This window comes from Sinocyclocheilus grahami, unplaced genomic scaffold, assembly GCF_001515645.1.
Source record: "Sinocyclocheilus grahami isolate Dianchi unplaced genomic scaffold, SAMN03320097.WGS_v1.1 scaffold52.1, whole genome shotgun sequence".
Classification (NCBI taxonomy): Eukaryota; Metazoa; Chordata; class Actinopteri; order Cypriniformes; family Cyprinidae; genus Sinocyclocheilus; species Sinocyclocheilus grahami.
In genome coordinates, this window is record NW_015505231.1 from 1,099,248 (window position 1) to 1,123,750 (window position 24,503).

The 24,503-nt window shown below is 36.8% G+C and overlaps 1 protein-coding gene across 1 annotated transcript in view; it reads left to right on the forward strand.

The window, feature by feature from the left end:
- The window catches only part of LOC107583309 (B-cell scaffold protein with ankyrin repeats-like), a 110,359-nt gene that overhangs the window by 8,768 nt on the left and 77,088 nt on the right, over positions 1 to 24,503 (forward strand). The window contains exons 3-4 of the mRNA XM_016269487.1: positions 2,757 to 3,146; positions 15,657 to 15,781. Of these exons, the coding sequence (XP_016124973.1) occupies positions 2,757 to 3,146; positions 15,657 to 15,781 (515 nt within the window). The remainder of the gene's footprint in view (positions 1 to 2,756; positions 3,147 to 15,656; positions 15,782 to 24,503) is intronic.

The following is a 24,503-nucleotide window of genomic DNA, read 5'->3' on the forward strand; positions in this document are numbered from 1 at the left end:
TTCCCCTTTTTAGAGCTAATAAATAATAATAAACGTTACAGTACAGTGAATGTAAGCATTGTCATGAATTCGTTCCCATTTGTAAAATAGCCAGTTGTAGGCTAACCCGATCTCATGAAAGTGCGTATAGCACGGTTTTCTGCTTCTACATGACGAAATTTTTCTATGCAGAAATTGACTTTGGCATGCAAAAAGACTTATAAATTCATAATTAACGGCATGGGTTCAGTCGACAGAAATACGGAACACACAGGCCTATAATAACTGCTGAAATGTTTGCGGGGCAAATCTCAGATCAGTCTGAGCGCTCATGGTACTCACAGTGCGTACAGCCGTACACCTGCAGGCACCACAGACTCGGACGGTTGTCGTGGTAATAAACAGCAAACGTTAGCGTGTCAGCGCTTAATGTGCATATCCTATATGAAAAGCATTTTAGGGGGCCCTTGGCTTTTGGGGGCCCAAGGACGAAATTTTGGTAGGCGACGAAAGGACGCCTACCTTTGCCTAATGGGTAAGTCCGCCCCTGCCTATATAAATGTGCATATCCAATCGTTTGTGCAGAGAGTGGAAGCTGAAGCTCTGCAGGACACGGAGGCGCCAATATTGAAAACTTTAAATTACTACTTTAAAACGAAATAATTCAAATAGAAAATAGACTCCTAATAAAATAAACTCTTTCATTGTGTAATCCGTGCATTTCTCTCTAAAGGCACATCCAATTAGGAGATGGAGTCATTATTTTCATCACTATAATTGATGGAAGGCCCGCTTATAATTTGCGTTTTATTATATAATTCCGTACAGTTAAAAAATAAAACACTAATTATAATGGCATATATGTAAAAATAGCCAACAAATGCATTGTTGTAGGCTAACCCGATCTCATGAAAGTGCGTATAGCACGATTTTCTGCTTCTATTTGGCGTAATATTTCTATGCAGAAATTGACTTTGGCATGCAAAAGACTGATAAATACATAATTAATGGCATGGCTGATTCAGTCGACAGAAATACGGGACACACAGGCCTATAATAACTGCTGAAATGTTTGCGGGGCAAATCTCAGATCTCAGTACAGCCGTACACCTGCAGGCGCCACTGACTCGGACGGTTGTCGTGGTAACAAACACAGTAAACAGCAAACGTTCGCGTCTCTGCGCTTAATGCGCATATGCAATATGAAAAGCGTTTTAGGGGGCCCTTGGCTTTTGGGGGCCCAAGGTGGTCGCCTACCTTTGCCTAATGGGTAAGTCCGCCCCTGCCTGTGTGTCAAAAAGTGACGCAGAGGGTCCTGACCAAGCATCAATATGTGACGTGTTGGGAGTGAACATGTGCAACAACCAGTGTTAACTAGTGAGTATGAGAAACCAACTCACACTGACTAATAATTACATTGTCTGCAAAAAGCCCACAAGACCCTCCCCCCCTCTCTCTTTCCTTCCCTCCGTCTATCATTAAACTTTCTTTCAAAGCTCTATAAAATATTCAAATATGGAGACTGAACATTTTAAAATATAATTTCTATTTATTAGCATAAAAACTGCACATTCAAATAATTAACTTCACTTCCCATATTTAAATAAATATGCATGTAAAAGGAAATCTTCACCATTCAGACACCTGTGCCTCCATGACACGGAAACTAGCAGACCGTGGAGAGATTAGTCAGTGTACAAAGTGCTGTTGTTTGATCAAACACCCTCCCCATCATAGGACATAGCAGCACACGTCAGTACAGAGACAGAGAGATGAGCAATACATGTAAGTTTACCTTTGCTTCTTTATTGTGTTTGAGACTTTAACTTAGTTGTTCAGTTAATTTACCACTGAAACTTTAAAAATATGTTGTAAATGTGTTGACTTACAAGATGTTTTGTACAGATGGTACATGCTTTACAACTAAATAATAAATGTGACATTTGCTTTAACTGAAGATATTTTAAACTCTGATATAGCCGAAACCAAGTATAAATTGTTAAAATTAAACACCTTCACTACGCATTCCCAAATCTAAGTGCAATTTGCGTGTAAGTGAAATTTAAAAGTTGATTACATTTTAAATTGTATTATATCAAAACTGTGGAATCTAACTATCTTAAATGTCTAAGTGAGGTACATAATAGCTAATAGTTAAAGACCTTTATAAAAACATAAAATATAAATAACTTACTTAAACTTGGTGATTTAAAAAATAATCAGAAGAAGAAATGTAAGAAAATGAGGAAGAAATGGAAAACAAAATGTAAGTGGTGCTTGCCATGGCAACACTTGGCACTGGGCAGTTGCTAGGTTGTTCTGAGTGTTTACAAAAGAGCCAACACCCATGTCACCCAAAGCTTGTTGCTGAGATATGGCTTGTACATGTTGCTATACGGTTGCTAGGGTTTGGCAAGACAGCTGCCAGGGTTATACTTCCAGAGTACTTGGCTGCCTGAATTAAATGAGCCAATCCTTGTGTCAGTATAAGCACTATGGGCCCCAAGGCTTATAAAAGTCATAACAGACCTCTCCTCTATAAGAATTTGACAACCCATTCATGACGATGTGACAAACAGTGTGGGATGAGTTATGCACTGAAGTTTTGTCTCGAAAAATTAGACTATAGTGCACCACTAACTAGAACAGAAATCACAATATGATGGAATATTTTACATAATTAAATTTAAACAATAAACTTAGACTTTAAATGAAACTCTCTTTACATATGTAACAAAACTAGAGAAATATTAATAATTAAAAATTTTCAGCTGAAGATCTCCTGATCATCTATGAGGCAGAGGCTGAGCAGTGGGCATCGTACCTGCACTTCCATCTGGTAGGCCCCATTCCTGAGGCTGGCATCTGTTGTTATGATATTGCTTTGGTGACCAGTCGCCGGGATGACTTCCTGCGACTTGGTGGATACAAATGTAAGCTGCTTATCCTGTCGCGTGGCATGCTGGAGGGGCTATGCCAGCTCCGGCGGTTCTTTCTGGCTCGTGTATTGCGACCAGAGACCAGTGTGGTGATTCTCTTGTGTGGAGTAGAAAGCTTGGATCCTCTGCTAGAGCTGGTTCCACTGAAGGGAGATCAGTGTCTCCAAATCTCCAGCGAGCAAGAGCCCCAGGACTATCAACTGGCTGTGGCAGAGATTGTACACAAAGGTAAGAAAGTTTGGGAAGTTTTAGAATTGGAATGATAACAAAAAGAATGTAGATTTGATCCCCAGTATATTACTAATATAAATGTTTGAATATTCACAAAACATTTAACATATTTAAACGTTTTAGTAACACTCTATTTCCTGTTTTTTTCTGTTTTTTTAAACATATTTTTTAAAAAATTCATTCTAAATATATGTTTGCAGTTGTACTCTTTATACATTATACATATATTATTTATTCTAATTTTATTTATACTTTTAGCATTTACACAAAATATACAGTATTTTTAGAGTGGAAAAATAAAAAAAGCCACAAAGTGCATTTTGTAATATATTTGACATTTGAAGGTTAAAACTATATGTGTGTAAGTGTGTGTGTGTGCACAATCATGTACCAAGCCGAGAACAAGCCTTACCTCGGCCAGTTCTTCTGGAATTTTCCATTGATTCTGACTCTATAGTAGTTAAACATGAGATAGAATTAGTTTTGGGTATATATATAACAGGCAGTCTTTGTTCTGATTAGTCAATTGTTTGTTCCAGAGCAAATAGTTTTGGCTGAGGGCAAAGTTTCATAACTTTATATTTTTAGACCCAACCAACAAATGCATTGACCAGCGGGAAATCCCCATAACCTTTGAAAGGATACTACAACAAACATATCACTTGGACATTCAAACTAATGTTTTATTATGAATATGTGTTTGACATGAAGAATGAATGCTTTATCAGATGCAGTTAATCATACTCGCAGTCGATCCCTCTCATAATATTCTATGCCAGGGATGTCCAAACCTGCTCCTGGAGGGCCAGTATCCTGGCCCAGTGGCATTACAATTAAAATTTTATGACATTATTATTATTATAATTTTTTTTTTTTAGAATTAAACTGTACATACATTTTTGTGTTCTGAATTAGGTAACTCTAATTCTGTGGTTGTTTCTTATTTATTTACATAACTGTGTTGTCGAGCTGTTGTATAAAAACGTAATATCACACTAATACCCATGTGATATGGCTTTATATCAGCACGGCTGTGATCACAATACTTGGTCTGCGGTGTCATGCTTACTGCTGAATCACCATGCTGATATAGTACACACTTACTGGTTGTCACAAGGGCTACCACCGTGGTGCCTTTAATTAAGCCCAAATTGCCCCAGCTGGGCTCTCCCTGTAGTAAATAGTGTAGTAAAAATTAATACAATTAATAAATATTTACCTCATAGGTCTCACAGGTCAAGGTTCTATAATTTTAACTCTTATAAAGGAATCTACTGTGACTGAAGAGTGTTTTTATGTGGCATGTTAGTGTTTTTCATTTTGTGGCATTCAGAAACCCTGATGTACAAGGAGGTCCAATTTAGCAATAGTAAGAATGACTTATATACTTATAGTGAATTGTCCAAGAAAGCTCACAGTGAATTGCAGGTCTACCCTGGCGTTATTAAAGTGCCCCTATTATGGATTTTTGAAAATTACCTTTCATGCAGTGTGTAACACGGCTCTAAGTGAATGAAAACATCCTGGCAAGTTTTAAATCTGAAAGTGCACCGTATATAAAGTTACTGTCTCTCAAAAGAAAGAGTCGACTCTGAATCATTGAAACAAGTCCTTTTTAAAACAAATCCCAAGCAGTCAACGAAAGACGTCAACATGAAACATTAGCATATTGCCCACCCACTTGTTGGTCTTTTCGCTTTGGTCTGAATGAAAACACAAATTCATTCTTTGCCACTAGGTGCCGCTTTTGGAGCGGTAAAATAGCAGTTTCCCTGGTAATGCTGTACACAAAGCAGCACTGCGCTCACAAACGCTGCTTTATCAAGCATTACAGGCATGATGAAACGAAAATGAAACCAATCGGACCAATCACAGCAGATTAGCGTCATGCAAAGGAGGGGTTTGGAAAAACGAATCGTTTGGGAGTCGTTGAGCAAATAGGTAAAAAATAAATGCATATTATAAGACAATGAAAGTGTTTTTTTGACCTTGCATGCATGTCAACCTGTTGTTGGGGACTCCCAAAACCAAAATATGAACCTTTCATTACCCATAATTGGGGCACTTTAACCCCTCATGCAGAAGCTGCATTGTGACAAGTAGCTTTTTTTTTTACAGGTTAAGTAACACCGGGGGAAGTTTAATCAGGTTTACATTTCGCTACTGCTTGGTGGTCCTGGAGACTGTAATTACAGAATCGTGTGAGGAAAGGAACAGAGACTTTTTCTGGCACGTGTGAGACTTTATTATCCTGCCGTGACTTGACAGACAATTGCCATCATCCCTTAACTACATCACAATCTGAAGTTCTTTTGTGAATAGACGACTGGACACTAGTACAGACAGCCCAGTGCTGTTTCATGTGCATTTTTACTTTTGTCTAGCTAAACCAATTTGGACAAACTGTTTGACAGATTCTGAAATTTCAAACACTGAGAGTGGATTTTAACTGCCTTTATTGCTATTAATTACAGGGTGTATTACACACAGTTTGTTACATGACAGGTGTAAGTACTTATATGGTGTCTGCCCAATAGCAGTGCATCATGAACCTGAAACAGTTTGTTGTTAATTCTGCAGCAGTACAAAGTGTGCCACATGTTGCCATGAGGAAACTGTGAACTGTATTACCATTTGCGGAAGAAGCAGCGAGTGAAATTATAGTGTATCTGCTACAATAATTTGTAGATTTAGATCCTTGTATCAAACCAGGGTATCATGTGTCAGGTATAATGTAGAGACAAGTGTTTCACTGCATTTAAAACATACACAGCTACTTCAAACTCCATCTTAAAAATCAGCTATTTAAGTAAAATGCAAATAATCTCAAAAAGAGTGGTTAGTTTCACCTGTAGTTTTACATACTATATTACTCTTCAAATATAGTCTTAATCATCGTTCAGATTATAATGACAGCAAAGCAGTGGTGTGTCCATTTGCTGTTCTTTCAGCAGTAACCCGGGTATAGTTTGGTGCAATGAGAAGAGCTGCTTTGCTGACGGATGTTTCAGCACAGGGCACGCAATATGCAAATACATTCACTTCCTCATGCGTCAAACTCAGTACTTATCACTGAATATGTAAATTTTGATAACCTCCTCTGAGAGTAATTTACCACGCTGTTACCAAACAGTCACTTTTATCATGAGAAAAAGGTTTTCTTTAGCAGTTCTTATTGTAATGTAGCAGGCAGAAAAGGCAGACAGAAACATGGATCTAAGTGCAGGAATTTAATAAATGACACCAAACAGCAAACAGCAGCAGAGCACACAAAAGCAACATGGAACACTTGTTTTTAGATTCATTTAAAAGTAACAGTAGCTCTAGTAACAAATGGGACTGAAAAAATACCAGTAACATTTATATAAATGTCTGCACTATTAAACATTAAATACATTTTATTTTACTTTAAACTTGGATTAAGGAATTTCACAATGCACCTGCAGGTTTTCAGTGGCTAGTCAATCAGGTTTTATTTTATGGATTTTACAGGATTCATTTAAAGTGGTAGTTCACCTAAAAATGAAAAAAAATGCCATCATATTCTCACAAGCATGCTGTTCTAAATCCATATGCCATTCTTTCTTTTGTGGAGCATAAAAACATACATATAACACACACACACACATACATACATACATATATATATATATATATATATATATATATTAGGGCTGTCATCGCGTTAACTCATGTGATTAATTTGACATAAAATAATAAAATAATTTAACGCAATTAACGCAAAATTACTGAATTTTGCACAATTTCTATTCTAACCCTTTAAGCCAATTTTGCTACTCTGCTTGCATGATTAGATCATTTTAAGCTGCTAAACTTCGGGAATGTTTTCAGTCCACTGATCCAGTAAGCGAATGCATTCAAACAATCCATCCAAAACAGCGCTAATATAAAGGAAACCAGGCTGATTACATCAGAGATTGCAGAGAGAACACAGACTGGCATTGCCTTTTAAGTGAATTATTCATTCCAGTGTGTTTCGCTTTTAAACACGAGCTCTGTCATATTATAAAATATATATTTTTGAGAATCACCCTTCAATCTTTTGGTTTACTTTGCTGGATATCAACTTAAATAAATCAAGCACCGTCCCGTTTTGCAAAAGTCTCGTTACATGATTTTACTGATTTGCGCGTGAAATTGGGCTTTTATGGAGGAACGAAAGAGCACCGCTGGAAAGGGGGCGGAATGGGGCGCAATAATAATTTTATCTCGATTACTGTATTTTCATAATCTTTGGAGGCCGAAAACGAAATCGACACTGAATTTTGATTAATTGCACAGCCCTAATATATATACATATATATACAGGGGTTCACATAAGTTGTAAGCAGGTGTGCATGTGCGACTAAAATAAAAAATGCGCTGTACAAATAAGTTCTGACAGCATCTGTTATTCACAATTACCATTTTATATCGATAAACTGTAATACTGTATAAGATTTCTATTCAAACTGAATAGATAAATAAATCTAGGCTACCTGCTGCCATTTTCAAAGCACAATGCAAAACTGACATTTCATTCACTGATGCGCTTCAGTTGGTAGCGCTAAACCCGGAAGCGCATATACTTACTTGCCTGCAACCCGCCAAAATAAAATCCTGCTGATTTTAAGTTTAAAAATAATGAAAATTAATCTTTAAAAAAATAAGTAAATATTAGTATTTTATTTTTAAGTTTACTATAAAATAGTTGTATTTGTATTTAATACTCCCTTTTTATTTTAAAATATAATAGTATTATCACACTTTATTATTTAGTTTATTATTTTATTTAAAAAAAAACTAAATAAATAAAGTGCAACAATATTATCACTACGATTAATTTATTTTTTATAGTTGAATTTAATGGGTTACACTATGTGCAGTATGAGGACCAAACCAAATCTCCAGGTTCTCTTATGAGAACCAGGCTGAAAAACTTATGAGAAACCCTTTTATTTATTTTCAAGTCTTATTTTTTTAAATGAGTCTTCCCATTAATGCCATTATATTGGTCATTCAGACTGATTCGCGTACGTAGAACGCGCATGAACACAATAGGCGGGATTTATCGCATGAACCAATCACAGCCGAACATAACCAGTCATATCCAATCATATTGTGATGGAGGCATTGCCTCCTCTCACGTGATTTTCCCCCATTCATTCTCAAGTACCCCCCCACTGGATGCTTTAGTTGGTCTGTTAAAACTCAATGGGCTCAGGGGAGGCGAGAGAGACTCGGACTCCCGCTGTAACTTTACCTGCTGGTGTCGCTGTTGGACAATGTTTCTTTAGAAAAACGAGTGATTTGTACACTTTTTAATGTTATATTTTGTAATATTGGCGGTTTTATTTTTGTACTACTCATTTTTTCTTATCCAATATTTTGAAGATATATATGTATATATACAGTATATACACAATTAAATTTTTCTCTGCTTTGCACACATAAAGTTCAATAAAATTAAGTTTTTTTTTACACATCTCACACAACCGTCACAAAATTTTAACGGATGAAGAAAAGTCTGGTTGTCTGTTCTTTCTTTTATTCTGCGCAGTAATGATGATCGTGTCTGAGGAATACATCAAAATGTATTATTACACAGGGTGAAAACACTGCAGACATAAACCACCGCAGCAGTGTCAGCCATTATCTGCTGAACTACAGTATATACAACTTGAAACAATTCCATGTTAACAAAATAGTGTTTTCACCCTGTGTGATACTACATTTTGATGTATTCCTCAGGGTGAAAACACTGCAGACATAAACCACTGAAATAAGAAAAACATAAAATAAACAAATTCACTCTCATTAAGGGTAACTGTGTGTTTTCCATTTAGCCATCTGAAGCTACATCAGCAGCAGCACGTTAATTTCACTGCATTAGACAAGAGGTACAACGATAATTACTCAACAAAGTTTCTATCGGACATATAAACCCATCCAACTCACTGTACATTTGTTCCTATAATCACTAGGGTTGGGTATCTTTTTTTTTTCTTTCTCGATACCGGTGCCAAATCGATACTTTTAAAACGGTTCCAGTGCCTGAACCGATACTTATAAATTTTTTTAAAAATAAATAAATAAAAATTCCCCAAAAAATGATGGATTGGCCATTAGCACTATAAACACATGATGTCTGTTTCATTCATACTGGACACCAGAGGGCACCCTCACACAGAAAATCCACATATCCAGTCACAGAAGTAGAGAACTCATGACCCTCCAGGAAATCTCTTATATGGACAAAGGCATTGCTATTATATCTGTAACTGAGTAAACAGAACATATAAACGTTTTGAATGATAAAACAAAGACAATAAACACTCGACTGCGACAATATAGTTTATCTGTGTTATTTAAGCCATCTCTGGTATTTTTAGGGTGACCATATTTAGTTTTCCAAAAAAGGATAGTAGGGGGCGGGGTTCGTGGGCGGGGCTTCACCTAACAGTATAGGTAGCAAGGTTTTTTTTGTTTGGTTGCTTATTTTGTTTTTATAATATATAAAAAGAAAACAATTCAATAGAACAGAAAAGAACAGATAATGCTAGTGTTAGAAGGTCATTATTTATAATAAATAAAAATAAAATAAGTGGAAAGAATAGAGAAAGAATCAAGAATGCTAGTGTTAGAGGCTCTTTTTTCTTTATAAATAAAACAAGTAGTTAGTAGAGAGTGCAAATGTTAGAGGTTCAAGTTTTTTAATTAAAAAAAACAAGCAGATAAAATTAGAAGTAGCATTAGAATAAAGAGTGCTGGAGTTATAGGGTCAAATGAAGATGAAAGAGATGTGTTTTCAGCTGTTTCTTGAAAATATTAAGGACTCAGCTGCTTGGATTGAGCTGGGCAGGTCATTCCACCAGGAGGGAACAGTTAATGTAGTCCATGAATGTTTTATCATAGGCACAATGCAAAAAAAAATCAATACAAGCATTTCAGTCAAATGTAATTTATGCAATATTTCAAACCTTTAACCCACTTGGGAAAATCAACCCAAGGCAACAGTTCAAAAGTAGCCCAATTCTGTGTGAAAAAACGCAAACTTGGCAACCCTGCATCCAACAAGAGCTGCAGGAGTCAGATTTAACTGATCACAGGTCGAGCGAGAATAAGGAGAGATGACTGACAAGACCATGCTGGAGTATTTGCTGCTCAACAGATCCTGTGCTCATTGACAAATATCTGATCTTGTAAGATGTGCTCCCTTTACACAGAGTGCGTGTGATTGCGAAATTGAAAGTGAAAGTAAACAGCGCAAACGCTCATTCAAAAATATTTAAATCCACCGCATCCTGAGAGCAGCTCCCTGATGCGCCAAAATTATATACAATATTAGAATGTTTACAGGAGTGGACACGAAAATCGCGGGAGCGAAACACATGTTGCGGGAGCAGGTGGCAATGAACAGAGATTCAGCGGGAGTGGGATTAAGAACACAGCCGAGTACCGGACATTTTGGGCAATTAAGAAATCCCGGCCTGACGCATTTTTGTAGGTCCAAAAAGAGGACATGTCCGGGGAAAAGAGGACGTATGGTCACTCTAATTTATAATCTATTGATAATCGATGTATTCTTTTTAAAGTAGCCTATGGAACATATTTTCTGGCTCATTCTGTGACAAGAAGCCACATCAAATTACAAAAGGAAGCATTTGACTGGTGTAGTGGAGTAAAAAGGTTATAATGTTCTGTTTTGTTGGACAAAAGGTTTAGAAATGTGAATATAAGAGACGTTTAGCTTGAGGCATCTTAATTTAAGCATGTTTAGCTTAGTTAACGGAAGGCTACCTGCTGCCATCAGAGCAAGTTGTGCTTTTAAGTCGGAATGTGAAAACAACATGGACAGTCTCGTTACTACAAAGATGTGTTGGATTTGTATTATTAGAGCATTCCGACTTGAGTTCATGTGCATTTTCTCAGTCGGGAAATTATTTTTCATGTGCGGTGCCGGTGATGATGTATCTTATGTCCGTTTCGGAGAACCAGAGGACAAATATTTCAATCGATCGCACAGGCATGGCACCAAAATGAGGCACCGAAATCTGCGTTCTGATTCAGTTCTAGTACATACCGGTTACATAGGTACCGGTGCCATATTGGTACCGGGTTTCGGTACCCAACCCTAATAATCACTACAAACGTTTAAGTTTGAAACACTCAAATTAAAACACACTTTTAGCACATTTTTACTACAATAAACAGGAGAGAAAAGAAACACGCTTACCCGCAGCAGTGTCAGCCATTTTTTGCTGAACTACAGTAGGCGCGCAGGTCTGAAATGCATTAACCACTAGGGGGCATCAAAACACCGTTTTATTTAATTTACCCTCTAATTTCATGTAGTTCAACACCATGAATATAATTAGAATTAATGTTCTTTTTAACTCTGTTGCACAGATACATTAGGGATCCGCTGATAGTGACGGATCTGCTAATAGACACAGCTTTCAAACGCTCCCGTGTGCTTCTGTGTGAGTGCTCCGTGAAGAGGGTGAAGCGATGATCAGTGTAGGCAATCACAGTCATATCTGTTGAGCATGATATCTGTTGTGAACAAAATTACCAATCAGTGATTATTAAAAATCTGCTTAACAGCGCTCAAATGTTTGCGGGAAATGTTTTTTTTAAATTTCAGTACCGAATGGTATCCAGTCAGTACTTTTGACAACACTACTCTGAACATTTGACTTGTTTAATCAAAAACATTAACATGAAACAGGAAAATAACAAGAAAATTAAATACACTAAGACTACACTAAACAAAATTAAATAACTAAATGACAAATAGAAAGATAACATAAAATAGGGCTGTCAAGTGTTTAAAGTTTTTAATCTAACTAATACTGTGATGTGTTGATTAATTAATCACCAATTAATCGTACACCATTTTTGGCTGAGAAATTACCACTACAATAGAATATTGAAAGTCACTGTTGTGTTAGATGAGAAAATCATTGAACAGACTCTCAAGATTACATAATGATCATAAATGCATAATGTTTTTTTTTTTATAAACATTGAAATATATTTTTTTCTCATACAAAACTAAAACTGCCAGTAGGTAGTCAGTAAGTCATGTCTTAATGAGTCATTCAATCATTCATTCAACTGATTCATTCAAACACTGTCACGCTGATAAACGCGCACGAAGATGAAGAAGGTTTCACAGTCTTTAATAAATCCACAAACGATAAATCCAACATAGAGGAAAGTAATCGACACAAACGCAAACATTCACAATACCAGACAAAGACTAAACTGAACAGACCGAAATATAAATGAGCCAAATGAGGATAATTAATGAAACACACATGAACATAATGATGAAATCAAATCAATAACCTTGACAATGAATGAACTAAACAGTGAAAACAGAATCAAAACAGTGACTAAGTGTGACAGATCGCCTCCCTCCCAGAAGGCGCAACCTCGAGCCACAGAGAAGTGAGGGACAGGAGATGGTGGAGGGATGGCAAAAAGGGATGGCACAGACAGGTCAAAGGAGGTTCTGGAGGTAGCCGGATGACTGGGAGGAGGACGCCCAACAGAGTCCAGGGTGGTGATGACGGAGGGAGGAGCCAGTGCGGACCAGACAGAGGGAAGAGCCAGGGAGAAGACAGGAGGGAACAGGAGGAGCCAGGCGGTACCCAGACCCCAGCCATGATGGCGGCCCACGGTGGAGCTGACAGAGGCAGGAGCCGGAGAGCCGATGAGCCAGGGCGACGCTGAGGATCTGGAGGGCCAAGGCGGAGCAGATGGCTCAGGCGACCGAGGCAGAGTCGGGGATCCGGAAGTCCACGGTGGAGCCGGAAGGAAGAAGCAGCCTGACAGAACCGGAGGGACGAGGTGTAGCCGGAGGAGTGGAAGTCCTGAGCCGACGGATGGTCGACGACTGAACAAGGCGGAGCCGGAGGGACGAGGGAGCCTGGTGGAGCCGGTGGACTGACGGGCCATGGCGAAGAGGAGGGAGCTAGGAGCCATGGTGGAGCCGCTGGGTCAACGGGCCAAGGCTGAGTCCGGGACACAGAGGCTGGAGGCGGAGGCAAGGGATCCTCCAGCCATGACGCCGATGGGGACTCATTTCGCTCACTGCGAGCATGGATCCATCCGTCCACAGTGCTATGTTGATATAAGACTCCAGGGTCCAGCAGTGCTCGCTGGGCGGCATGGCGAAGCGGAGATCTTTGTCTAGTCCACACTGAAATCCCTCCATTAAACAGACGTCGTCGCAGGTGAACACGCACACTGTGAACACACACCCGGAGCAGTGGGCAGCCATTTTTGCTGCGGCGCCCGGGGAGCAGTTGGGGGTTCGGTGCCTTGCTCAAGGGCACCTCAGTCGTGGTATTGAAGGTGGGAGAGAGCGCTGTACATTCACTCCCCCCACCTACAATCCCTGCCAGTACGAGACTCAAACCCGCAACCTTTGGGTTACGAGTCTGACTCTCTAACCATTAGGCCATGACTTCATGACATTATCAGTTTAGATTATTTTTTAATGCTTTGCTAACTATCAGAAGACAGTAACCGGTTTTAAATTCCAATTGCGCAGATGGGGCACATTGTAACACTGCGTTACAATGTGCTATTCTATGACATTAGTGATGTAATTCACACTATTTACTTTAATACATTTTAATGATAAACGACGAGAAACAGGTGAATAACTACTGACAGTCAATGTTTAATGTTAAGAAATTATTATTTCAAGACATGTAAAGCATTTTGGCTTGTTTATGTGGGCCATCCCAAGCATGGTTGCAATGTGTTCATTGTCAAATTCCAAAATCAGATTATTTTTAATTCTTAAAAAACGCCATTATTTTATTTGAAATAAACAATTATTTTATTTTATTGACAAAATATTTTAGTTTGTCTTGCATATTTTTTTCATGCGATCAGATAACATTTTAAGCTGTCATATGGTCATGTTACAACATGCCCCTCAACTGTTACAATGTACCCCACCTACGGGGCATGTTGTCACATTTCACTTCCAATTTTTGAGGGTAAATAAAGAAAAACGTATACACTGTAATTATGAAACTCATGTCTCATGTTCATGTCTCAGGTCCGGCAGGGATTACAGGTGGGAGGTGGGAGGTGGGTATGTGTGTGTGTGTGTGAGTACTTGGATGGGAAGACAAAAACCCATATTTAAAACACCTTTTAGGGGCATTAAACTGCATAGGCTATGGTCACACAGTCAGTCATCATCCTTCATTATGTTTGTCATTAAGCAACTGCATGCAATGTAAAATAATGTACAAGTCGGTGCAGGAGGCCTTCTGGGTTTGCATGTTCTGCTTGTGTCTATGTGGGTTTTTCCACAACCCAAAGACATGCAGCATAGGTGAATTAGAGACAATAAAAATTGACAGCATGAATGTCTATGTGTGAGCCCTTTGATGAACTGGCTGTCCGTCCAGGGTCTTTCCCCTGCCTGTGGCCTAAGATACTGGGATATTTTCCAGTCTATGGAGTATACTGTATTTAATAATGCTGTCTCAAATTCATCTGCTGAGGTATGTAGCGATAATAACATAAAGACATAAAAAAATGAATAAAAAGTAAAAGTAAGTTTTACAGGAAACCGGTCATCAGTAAGGAGATTTATATAGCAGAATAAAGTAACTCCTTAGTGTATTATGTGTCAGCATTCTTACAGTTGCATTCTGAATTCATTGTTGTAAGTGGTTAAAGTGCCCCTATTATGGGTTATGAAAGGTTTTTACAGTATGTTGGTTTTGGGAGTCCCCAACAACAGGTTGACATGCATGCAAGGTCAAAAAACACTTCCTTTGTCTTATAATATGCATTTATTTTCCACATAGAGTGTAAGTATGTGGGAAACACTGTTGCTGTAGCAGTCTTCAGTAAAATGACGGGGACACAACACAAGGTTGGGGCTAAGCAGCTGTGGTATTGCTGTAAAAATGAACTTTAACCATTTATTCTTCACAGCCTCATCCTTTGGCAGTAAAAAAAATGAGTGAGGATTTACCCTCACAGTGCAGAGCAAACTGTCTCCTCAACATGATGCTATCCACAGGAATCTGCTACGGTGTTTGAGGGAGGGGGGATCAAGTTTTCCCAGGTCTGCATGCGCAACAAGTGGGCGGTCAATATGCTAATGTTTCATGTTGACGTCAACATGAAACGGCTTGGGATTCATTTTAAAAACAACTTGTTTAAATGATTTTGAGTCGACTCTTTCTTTTGAGAGACAATAACTTTATACACGATGCACTTTCAGATTTAAAACTTTGCAGGATGTTTTCATTCACTTAGAGCTGTTACACACTGCATGAAAGGTAATTTTCAAAAATCCATAATATGGGCACTTTAATAGTGCCCTTTGGCTAGCAAGTCACAACACTGATAACCCGCCACTAAATGTCTATCAGGCCAGATATATCAGGCCTATCTGTGTGAGCATCTACAATTCCTTACAGTTTATGAGCAGTATTTCAGTAATACAGTGTGTTTCTCCAGGTGGACAGACAGCAGCAGTGGATGGAATATCAGTCCAGGAGCTGAAAATACAGAAGAAACTGTCTAGTGGTGCTCTTGTCGCAAATCAGTCTTTACTGGTTCTACCCAGCCGTGTACCATGTGAGGTGAGTCACACAAAAGTGTCTTTTTTTATAATGTGCCAATTCTATATAAACTCTTTTCTGTTACTTTAAGGGATAGTTCACCTAAAAATTAAAATGTTGTCATCACACTACCCAGCCGTGTACCATGTGAGGTGAGTCACACAAAAGTGTCTTTTTTTTATAATGTGCCAATTCTATATAAACTCTTTTCTGTTACTTTAAGGGATAGTTCACCTAAAAATTTAAATGTTGTCATCACGTACTCCCCCTCATGTCATTCCAAACTCATAAGACTTTCGTTCATCTATGAAACACACATTAAGATTTTTTAATGAAACCTGAAAGATTTCTATCACCCCACCTAAAGCCGATGCAGCCGAAACTTACTTGTAAACAAAACCTAAATAAAATCATACAAAACGATACAAAACTTTTTAATTGGTTTCTTTATAAATTTTGTCATAAATTTCCTTATGAACTTTTTGAAGCTTAAAAGGTGGAATGGATTTCAAGGAACAGGAATCTCCCAGGTTTAATTAAAAATATCTCCAAGGGCATATAGGTTTGCTTTTGACATTGGTGGAGACATGGTAGCACTTTATTTTACAGTACGTGTACTTCCCTGGTACATACATGGCAAATATCTTGTACCTACAGGTAATTGAGTAGTTACACAAGGTACTTACCTGAAGTGTATGTACATGGTAACAAATAAGAAACACAGCTGTACTTAAGTCTTACAGGCATGGTAATTTGTTTGTACATACAGACACATGTGGGTAATAACGGTCACTTACAGGTAGTGCCCATACATGGAAACTAATTAGATACTTTACTGTACTCACTAAAGTATACCCAGGTGAAAAAGAAATATATTTAAATTGTGCTTTTTCAGACATACTTACTATATTTAAATTATACTATACTAAGTGCATATTAAATGTATTATTTTGAAACAACTTTAAGTATATTAAGTGTATTTCAAGATATGTTTAAGTTTGATATTAATCTATTTATAATATATTTAATATATTGAAATTATGTTAAATTGGAACCACTTTAAGTATATTTAGTGCAATTTAAGTGTATTTCTTAAAATACATTTAAAATGTACTTTTAATGCATCATGAACTACAGTTAGAGTATATTTGAAGCATTGTTTTAATGTACTTCAAGTACATTTCAATTGTATTTCAGCTCATTGGAAATGCATTAGCATTACACTACTAGTATATTATAAAGCTGCTTTTTTCAGTATATACACACACGTACACACTTTGATATCTAGAAAACTTTAATGTATTTTTTTCAGTATATACACACACGTACACACTTTGATATCTAGAAAACTTTAATGTATTATATATTGTTGTGTACATTACACATATTCATAAAGTACACTAAAAAAGGACAGCAGCATATATACTTTGGTGAAAAACAAAACAAAACATACTATTAAATGTATTAAAAATGCACTTGAAATACAAGTATGTGTAAGTATTACTACAAACATACTCAAGTACATTTTAATACATTATAAAAAAAACATAAATATTTTTCGGCCTTACTCAAAAGTACAGAATTTTACATCAATGAATAAAGATTACAATGCAATTTTCTGAAGAAAAAAAAAGACTGAAAAACAGTGCATAAGTGAAGCTGTGTGTGTGCAAAGACTAAAGATGATAAAGTTCAAGCAACAGAATAGGGAAGGATGGAGGGGGTTTTGGAGGTGGACAAGGACATGGCGTAGGGATGGTGAGAGGCAAAAGTGCGGGGATGATGGCAGGATGTGGCGAAGGGATGGTGATGGGAGGATGACGATGATGCCCTGGCAGCTTAGATGGTGTTTGGCACATGGCACAGACCCAGAGCATCCCAGTGCTGACAACACACGGCGGAATCGAGGGAGCGAGAAGCCAAGATGTAGATGGTGTGGCTGCCAACATCTGGGGGCCGACCGATGGAGTCAGAGCTGGTGGATCCGAAGGCGCAAATGGAGGGCTGATGGAGCTGAGCGTTAACGCAGGTTCTTGAGACCTGGGCACAGCCTAGTTGTCCTGACTCCTGGCATGCAATATTTTGCACCAGAGCCTTGCAGCTTTAGAAAAAAACAAAACAGAAACAAAATTACAGATTTTTACATTTTACTAAAAGCAAGCACAAATTAGCCAGCTGGAATGGACACATTGCTAACGTTTTTCTTCCAAGATTGACCAAATCACCCTCCATTAGGCCTGATTCAAAAATCTCTATAACAGAGGGGATATAACATGAAAATATACTTACTATTCCTTTGCTTGTCTCTGCACTCAGATTTCAATTTGTCTTCTATAGCAGCTGATCTGAAAAACAACAAATGCTAATATTTCACACACACAAAAAAGCAAATGATGATTGATGATTTGTTTTCTTTTTAAGAATGACCGTACTCTGAGAACAATGTACCTGGTCGGTAATATAGTCAAAAACCTTCCCAGCCTCAGCAGTTTCAGATCTACTGTATGCTCTCATATAAGCAACCCTTCTTACAATTTAATCTTTGTTCTTATCTGTAATGAGAAATATATATTAGAAAATAAAGGCGATAAGGTTGTCAAGCATGAACAAATATAAACACCAATCAATGAACACTACCACAGTTGGCTAATCAGCTCAAGACAAAGTTATTGTATGTTCATAATCATGGTTTTTCAAAGATCATTAACCTCATTACAATGAAGCCAAATTGTTCAGGAAATCAGAAATAAATAAATACATAACTTCATTTTGCAAATAAAAGAATGTTAATGTTGGACATGTTATAATGACTAATTTTATTTTATTTATTTTTTTCTGCCAATGCATGTGTCAAAAACACGACTGGCACAGACAAATAACGTTAATTAAATCTTACCTGAAGTCACAGTGAGGTTCCAAAAGCCAGACGCCATACACGCTTGCAGAAGCTGGTAAAAATAAGAACATACCGCTATATTTTCTAATTAATTTCATAGTTCCCCCAAAACAATTTGAATTCTGTCATCATTCATCATTGAAGATGCTCCAAACCATCTAAGACTTTCGTTCATCTTTAAAAGAAAAGCTGAGATATTTTAATAAAAATCTAAGAGATTTGTGTCCCTCCGATGAAAGAAGATTCACCAAAGATGTTGAAATCGCAAAAAAACATCGCCAAAGTAATCCATATGAATTGGGTGGTTTCCTCCAAGTGCCCTAAAGAGATACGATCGGCGACCGCTCTATATAATACTGTTTACATTTAGACTTATATTCACATTCAAGAGACATTTGCACACACATCATATTTTATATACGAAGCTCTCTGGGGCGAGCTCATTATCATACGAACCAATCAGAGCCGTTCAATGGCTCTGGAACCAATCAGGTTTAGTGGGTCTGTTGTTTGAATTTAAACAAGTAAATGCAAGTTTTTTTTTCCGTATATGATGTTGAAATCCTTGTGGGAATTTCAGAAATATATATTAGAAAATAAAGGCGTCAAGCTTGAAGAAATTTAAAAAAACCTAGCTTATTACAATTAATGTTTCATGTAATGAATATGGGGGTAGAATTGTTGCTTAATTCCAAATAAATAGATTATGATCCACAAATAAATAGAATGAGATCCACAAATGAATCTTAAAGTTTCACAAACATATATTAAATTCACAAATAAATAAAATGAGATTTGCAAATAAAAAACATATTCACAAATATATATTTATGTCACAACCACAACTTTGCCTGGCATTTATTTGTGAATCGCGTTCTGTGCATTTGTAGATAGCTGCACGCATTTGTGAATCGCGTCCTGTGCATTTGCGAATTGTGAAACATTTCTTGTGTCAAGACGTGCTGACAATCCACAAATACGTGGACTCCACCCACCGTCTACTCAAGCCAATCAGATAACAGCCACATTCGCTGACCAATCGTAGCATGATCTCGCTATAGCCAATCACGTTTTGCTTTACAATCAGGGCGGTCTCGTCCTGAGATAACTTAATTCATCTGCATTGGCTCAAATAGGTCATATAAGGGCCATACAATGGGTACAGTAAAAGATGTTTAAAACTGGATTTCGTTAGACCATTAGACTGTGTATCATGCCAAGCCACAGTATTTTATGTTAAGATTTATTTGTGGATCATAATCTATTTATTTGGAATTAAGCAACAATTCTACCCCCATAAATGAACAACAGCCTAATCAACCAAAGTAGCAAAACCTTTTAAGTAAAACTGACAACATATTAAACAACATATTTTAAATATCGCAATGCTTAATAATAGTTGACAAACGTTTGTACATTATAAATGTTAAAAATGTTTTTCAAAATATTGTACTTTTCCAAATATTAAAATTGTAAATACATAAATATTTAAAATATAACCATGTGTAGGCCTACTGCAATATAAAGTACATTAAAAACCCACTAAAAGTGTAATCATTTTGTTGTTCTTACACAAAGTAGACATAAAATATACTGTAAGTAAGGGTAACATAATTATGTTTTCTGTAAATACACTAAAAAGTCACTACAAGTATGCTTGTTTAGTATATCCCTTAAAAGTGTAACTAAAAATATATTTATTAACATAGTATTTCTACTATACTTTTTAGAAATACATTAAAAGTATGCTTCTGTTAAGCATATTTCTTAGAAGTATAACTAAGCATATATTTAATACAAAAGTACTTCTAGTATACTTTTTAGAAATATATTAAAATGCAATTCAATATATTTTTATTGCACTTCAAATAAGCATGTTGGGAATACAAATGTATTATTAGCATACTACTTGAATTTCAAGTATATTTTTAATACATTTAATACTACGTCTTTTTCACCTGGGTATACATGGTAAATATGTAGTACTTACGGACAAGTGGGTACAAAGAGGCACATCCTTGCAGTATCTGTATATGGTAACTAATAAGACATATTACTGTACATACTAATGATATGTACATGGTAAATGTGTAGCACCTACGGAAAAATGTGGTATTATGTGGTAACAACCAAGAAACATACTGTATTGGTATACACGTGGTAAATATGTAGTACTTACCAACAAGTGTGAGTCATAACGGTCACTAACAGGTAGTGTCAGTATATGGTAACTAATAAGACACATTACTATAATGGTCTATACATGGTAAAGTAAAATAAAGTTTGAAGAACTGGTAAGTGTAATGTTTATGTAAAATGGTGCACTTTATTTTACAGTCCTATTTCCACATACTTCCATGTGTTCATAAATGATTAATAAGTGATTTGTTAATATTTTTATCTATGTTTTGTAGATTGAGTTATAAATCATTTGCAAGTGATTAGATGATGATTAACTAATCATTTACTGGACAGTGACTGCTAAGTATTAACACTATGCAGTGCTACACAGTTACTGGCGTGTTCCCAACCAACTTCCAAAGTTCCAAACTGCAATGTCACCTACCATCAATTACTCAATAAGTACCTTGGTTCATGTTTATACCCCCCAACTTGAGTACCGCATAACTTATTCTGTACATTAGCAAATAGGTACATACATACACCAGTACGTACATAGGAAGTATATGGAAATAGGACTGTAAAATAAAGTGCACCATGCATTTTACATAAACATTACACTCTTAAAAATAAAGGTGCTTCAAAAGGTTCTTCACAGCGATGCCATAGAAGAACCATTTTTGGTTCCACAAAGAACCATTCAGTCAAAGGTTCTTTAAAGAACCATCTCTTTCTTACCTTTTTATAATCTGAAGAACCTTCTTTCGCCACAAAGAACCTTTTGTCAAACAGAAAGGTTCTTCAGATGTTAAAGGTTCTTTATGGAACCATTTAGACAAAAAGGTTCTTCTATGGCATCGTGAAGCACCTTTATTTTTAAGAGTGTACACAGGAATTACCAGTTCTTCAAATTTTGTAAGCACTGTTGTGGAGAGCAATTTAGCATTAACAGTCCAAGCAATTGAAAAATATCATGACTTTAACTCAAATCGCTGCAGTTCATTGTCAGCAATACCACACATGTATGTGCTGAAGTACTTAACAAAGAGATCATCACTGCATCAACTCCACATTTACTGCCTTTAAATAAAGCAACAGAACATCAGTGTTTGAGGCTCATCATTGACTGAAGCACAGGTTTTACTCTCCAGCACAATGGTGACCCACAAAACTGCATTAAACTAACAGATCTCTCTTGTGCAAAAACACATTAATGCAGTTCAGCTAAATATTTACTCTCCTTATAGATAATTATGTGAATTATTAAGTGATGATTGTGCTTTAGAGATGAACAGCTGCTGTTAACAAGCAGAATCACTGAATGAAAGAGAAACAAAAACTACAACTGACTTCTGCCACAGCCTTAGATGAAATCAACTGAAATAAAATACATGAAATCTCCCAATATCTGATTAATCAACTCCTAAAACAGCATTACCAGCTTCACACATTACTAACCAAACTGACACTATTTCTGTCAGACCTCTACAGAAGATTAGATTAGAATTAACAGAAGTTTAGATGTTTTTCTTTTGTTTGTTTTTTTGACACTACCATGATGGAGATCAGTGTTTGCTTTAGTTGGGCTCTTGAACCTTCACATTTAAACAACGGTGTTTCATTGGTTGCTGTAACCATGTGTTTGTTGTTGGGGGGGAATTTGTAAAGAATTTGTAGTTTTGTCGATGATGTTTTGCTGGTGACAAAATCATCATTAAACATCAGGTTCACTGGTTTCATTTGGTGTCTCTTTTCTTACATTGCAGCATGAAGCTTATGATCGTCACCATTGTTGAGATTCATGTGCTGATTCTTGATGTCTCTGTGTGTGTAAACTATGCCGTAGTATTAAAAGGCTTTGTGCTTAAAATGTTTTGAAAATCTTTCAGTAGTAGTTTGTCATCTCATCATACAGTATCAAATAGCTATCGTAAATAAAACAAAACTAATGAAAAAACACACACCATGTCATTTGAGATTAGCCACTGAATGAGGCCAGTGAATCAGACCACCAGACAATGATCATACCATTGTCAATAATAAAGAAAAAACACATTACACTTTTTCTTGCCTTTTTTTGCTATAATAAATGTGCTTTACAAACACAGTTATAGCAGCCAAAAATATATATAACATTAAGTCAAGGGTCAAGAGCCCAACTAAAGCAAACCCTGATCGCCACAATGGTGAGGTCAAACAAAACACTTCCAATAAAACATCTAAACCTCTGTTAATTCTCAAAATTTTTTGTAGATATATGACAGATATAAAGTCAGATTGTAATGTGTGAAGCTGGTAATGCTGTTTGTGGAGTTGTTTAATCAGATCTTGAGAGATTTAATGACGTCTTGTATTTCAGTTGATTTCATCTAAGGCTGTGGATGAAGTCAGTTGTAGTTCTTGTGTTTCTCTTTCATTCAGTAATTCTGCTTGTTAACAGCAGCTGTTCATCTCTAAAGCACAATCATCACTTAATAATTCACATAATTATCTACAACCCGATTCCAAAAAAGTTGGGACACTGTACAAATTGTGACTGAGAGACACTGCTACTCTGAGAGGCTCTTTTTATACCCAATTATGTTGCCAATTGACCTAATAAGTTGCAAATTGGTCTTCCAGCTGTTCCTTATATGTACATTTAACTTTTCCGGCCTCTTATTGCTACCTGTCCCAACTTTTTTGGAATGTGTAGCTCTCATGAAATCCAAAATGAGCCAATATTTGGCATGACATTTCAAAATGTCTCACTTTCAACATTTGATATGTTATCTATATTCTATTATGAATAAAATATAAGTTTATGAGATTTGTAAATTATTCCATTCCTTTTTTACTCACAATTTGTACAGTGTCCCAACTTTTTTGGAATTGGGTTTGTATAAGGAGCAGGGCCGTGCACAAACATTTTGAGGGGCAGTGGCCCAAACCAAAAAAGGGGCACTAGGGGGGTGGGTGCTTGTTAATACAAATGATCCAGTTGTTACAAACATACAATTAAAAGAGAAGACAGCACACTCTGAAATAATTTCAGACTTTATTGTAGATGTTTTGATAAGAACGGGCTCTCCCTCACTCTCTGAGCCTGCTTCTGCCTCATCTTCAATGGAAGTAGGGGAGAGTGGGGTAAGTTGAGCCAGTGGGTAAGTTGACCCACCCCATTTCTTGGCAACTGTACACTTTTACTGTCATGTGACCATGCATTTTGGAACCACCCATAATTTCTGCCAGACTGTGAAAAGGAAAAACATATGGGGGGAATGGAAGGCACCCATTTACTTTAAAAACAGTTTTTGACTTGTCAAAGTAAAATTTTAGCATAACATATGGTGTTACATCAAAGCAAATTGATCCAGGTCCAAAAATATTTATGATACATATAGGGGATTTAGCAACATATAAAACCATGCAAATCATTTAGCTAAATATTAGCCTGAACTGGTAAGCAACAGTAGCTATTTTTTCCATATGGCAGCTATGGGGCAATGTAAGCCAAATGCTGTGGGGTAAATTGAATCAGCATTTTTACTTACCCCATCATAAGGCACTGTAGTTAAGTTAAATCTCTGAATTATAAACTGGAATTTTAATGTGATTGTCACAGTTATGAACCATTGTGTTTGTTTTCGTTTGATCCCTTATGTTCCATTGACCTAGTTTCTGTCTCCCCTTGATTGTGACATTATGTTCAGGTGTGTCTTGTCAATTATCCTCCCCATATAAGTT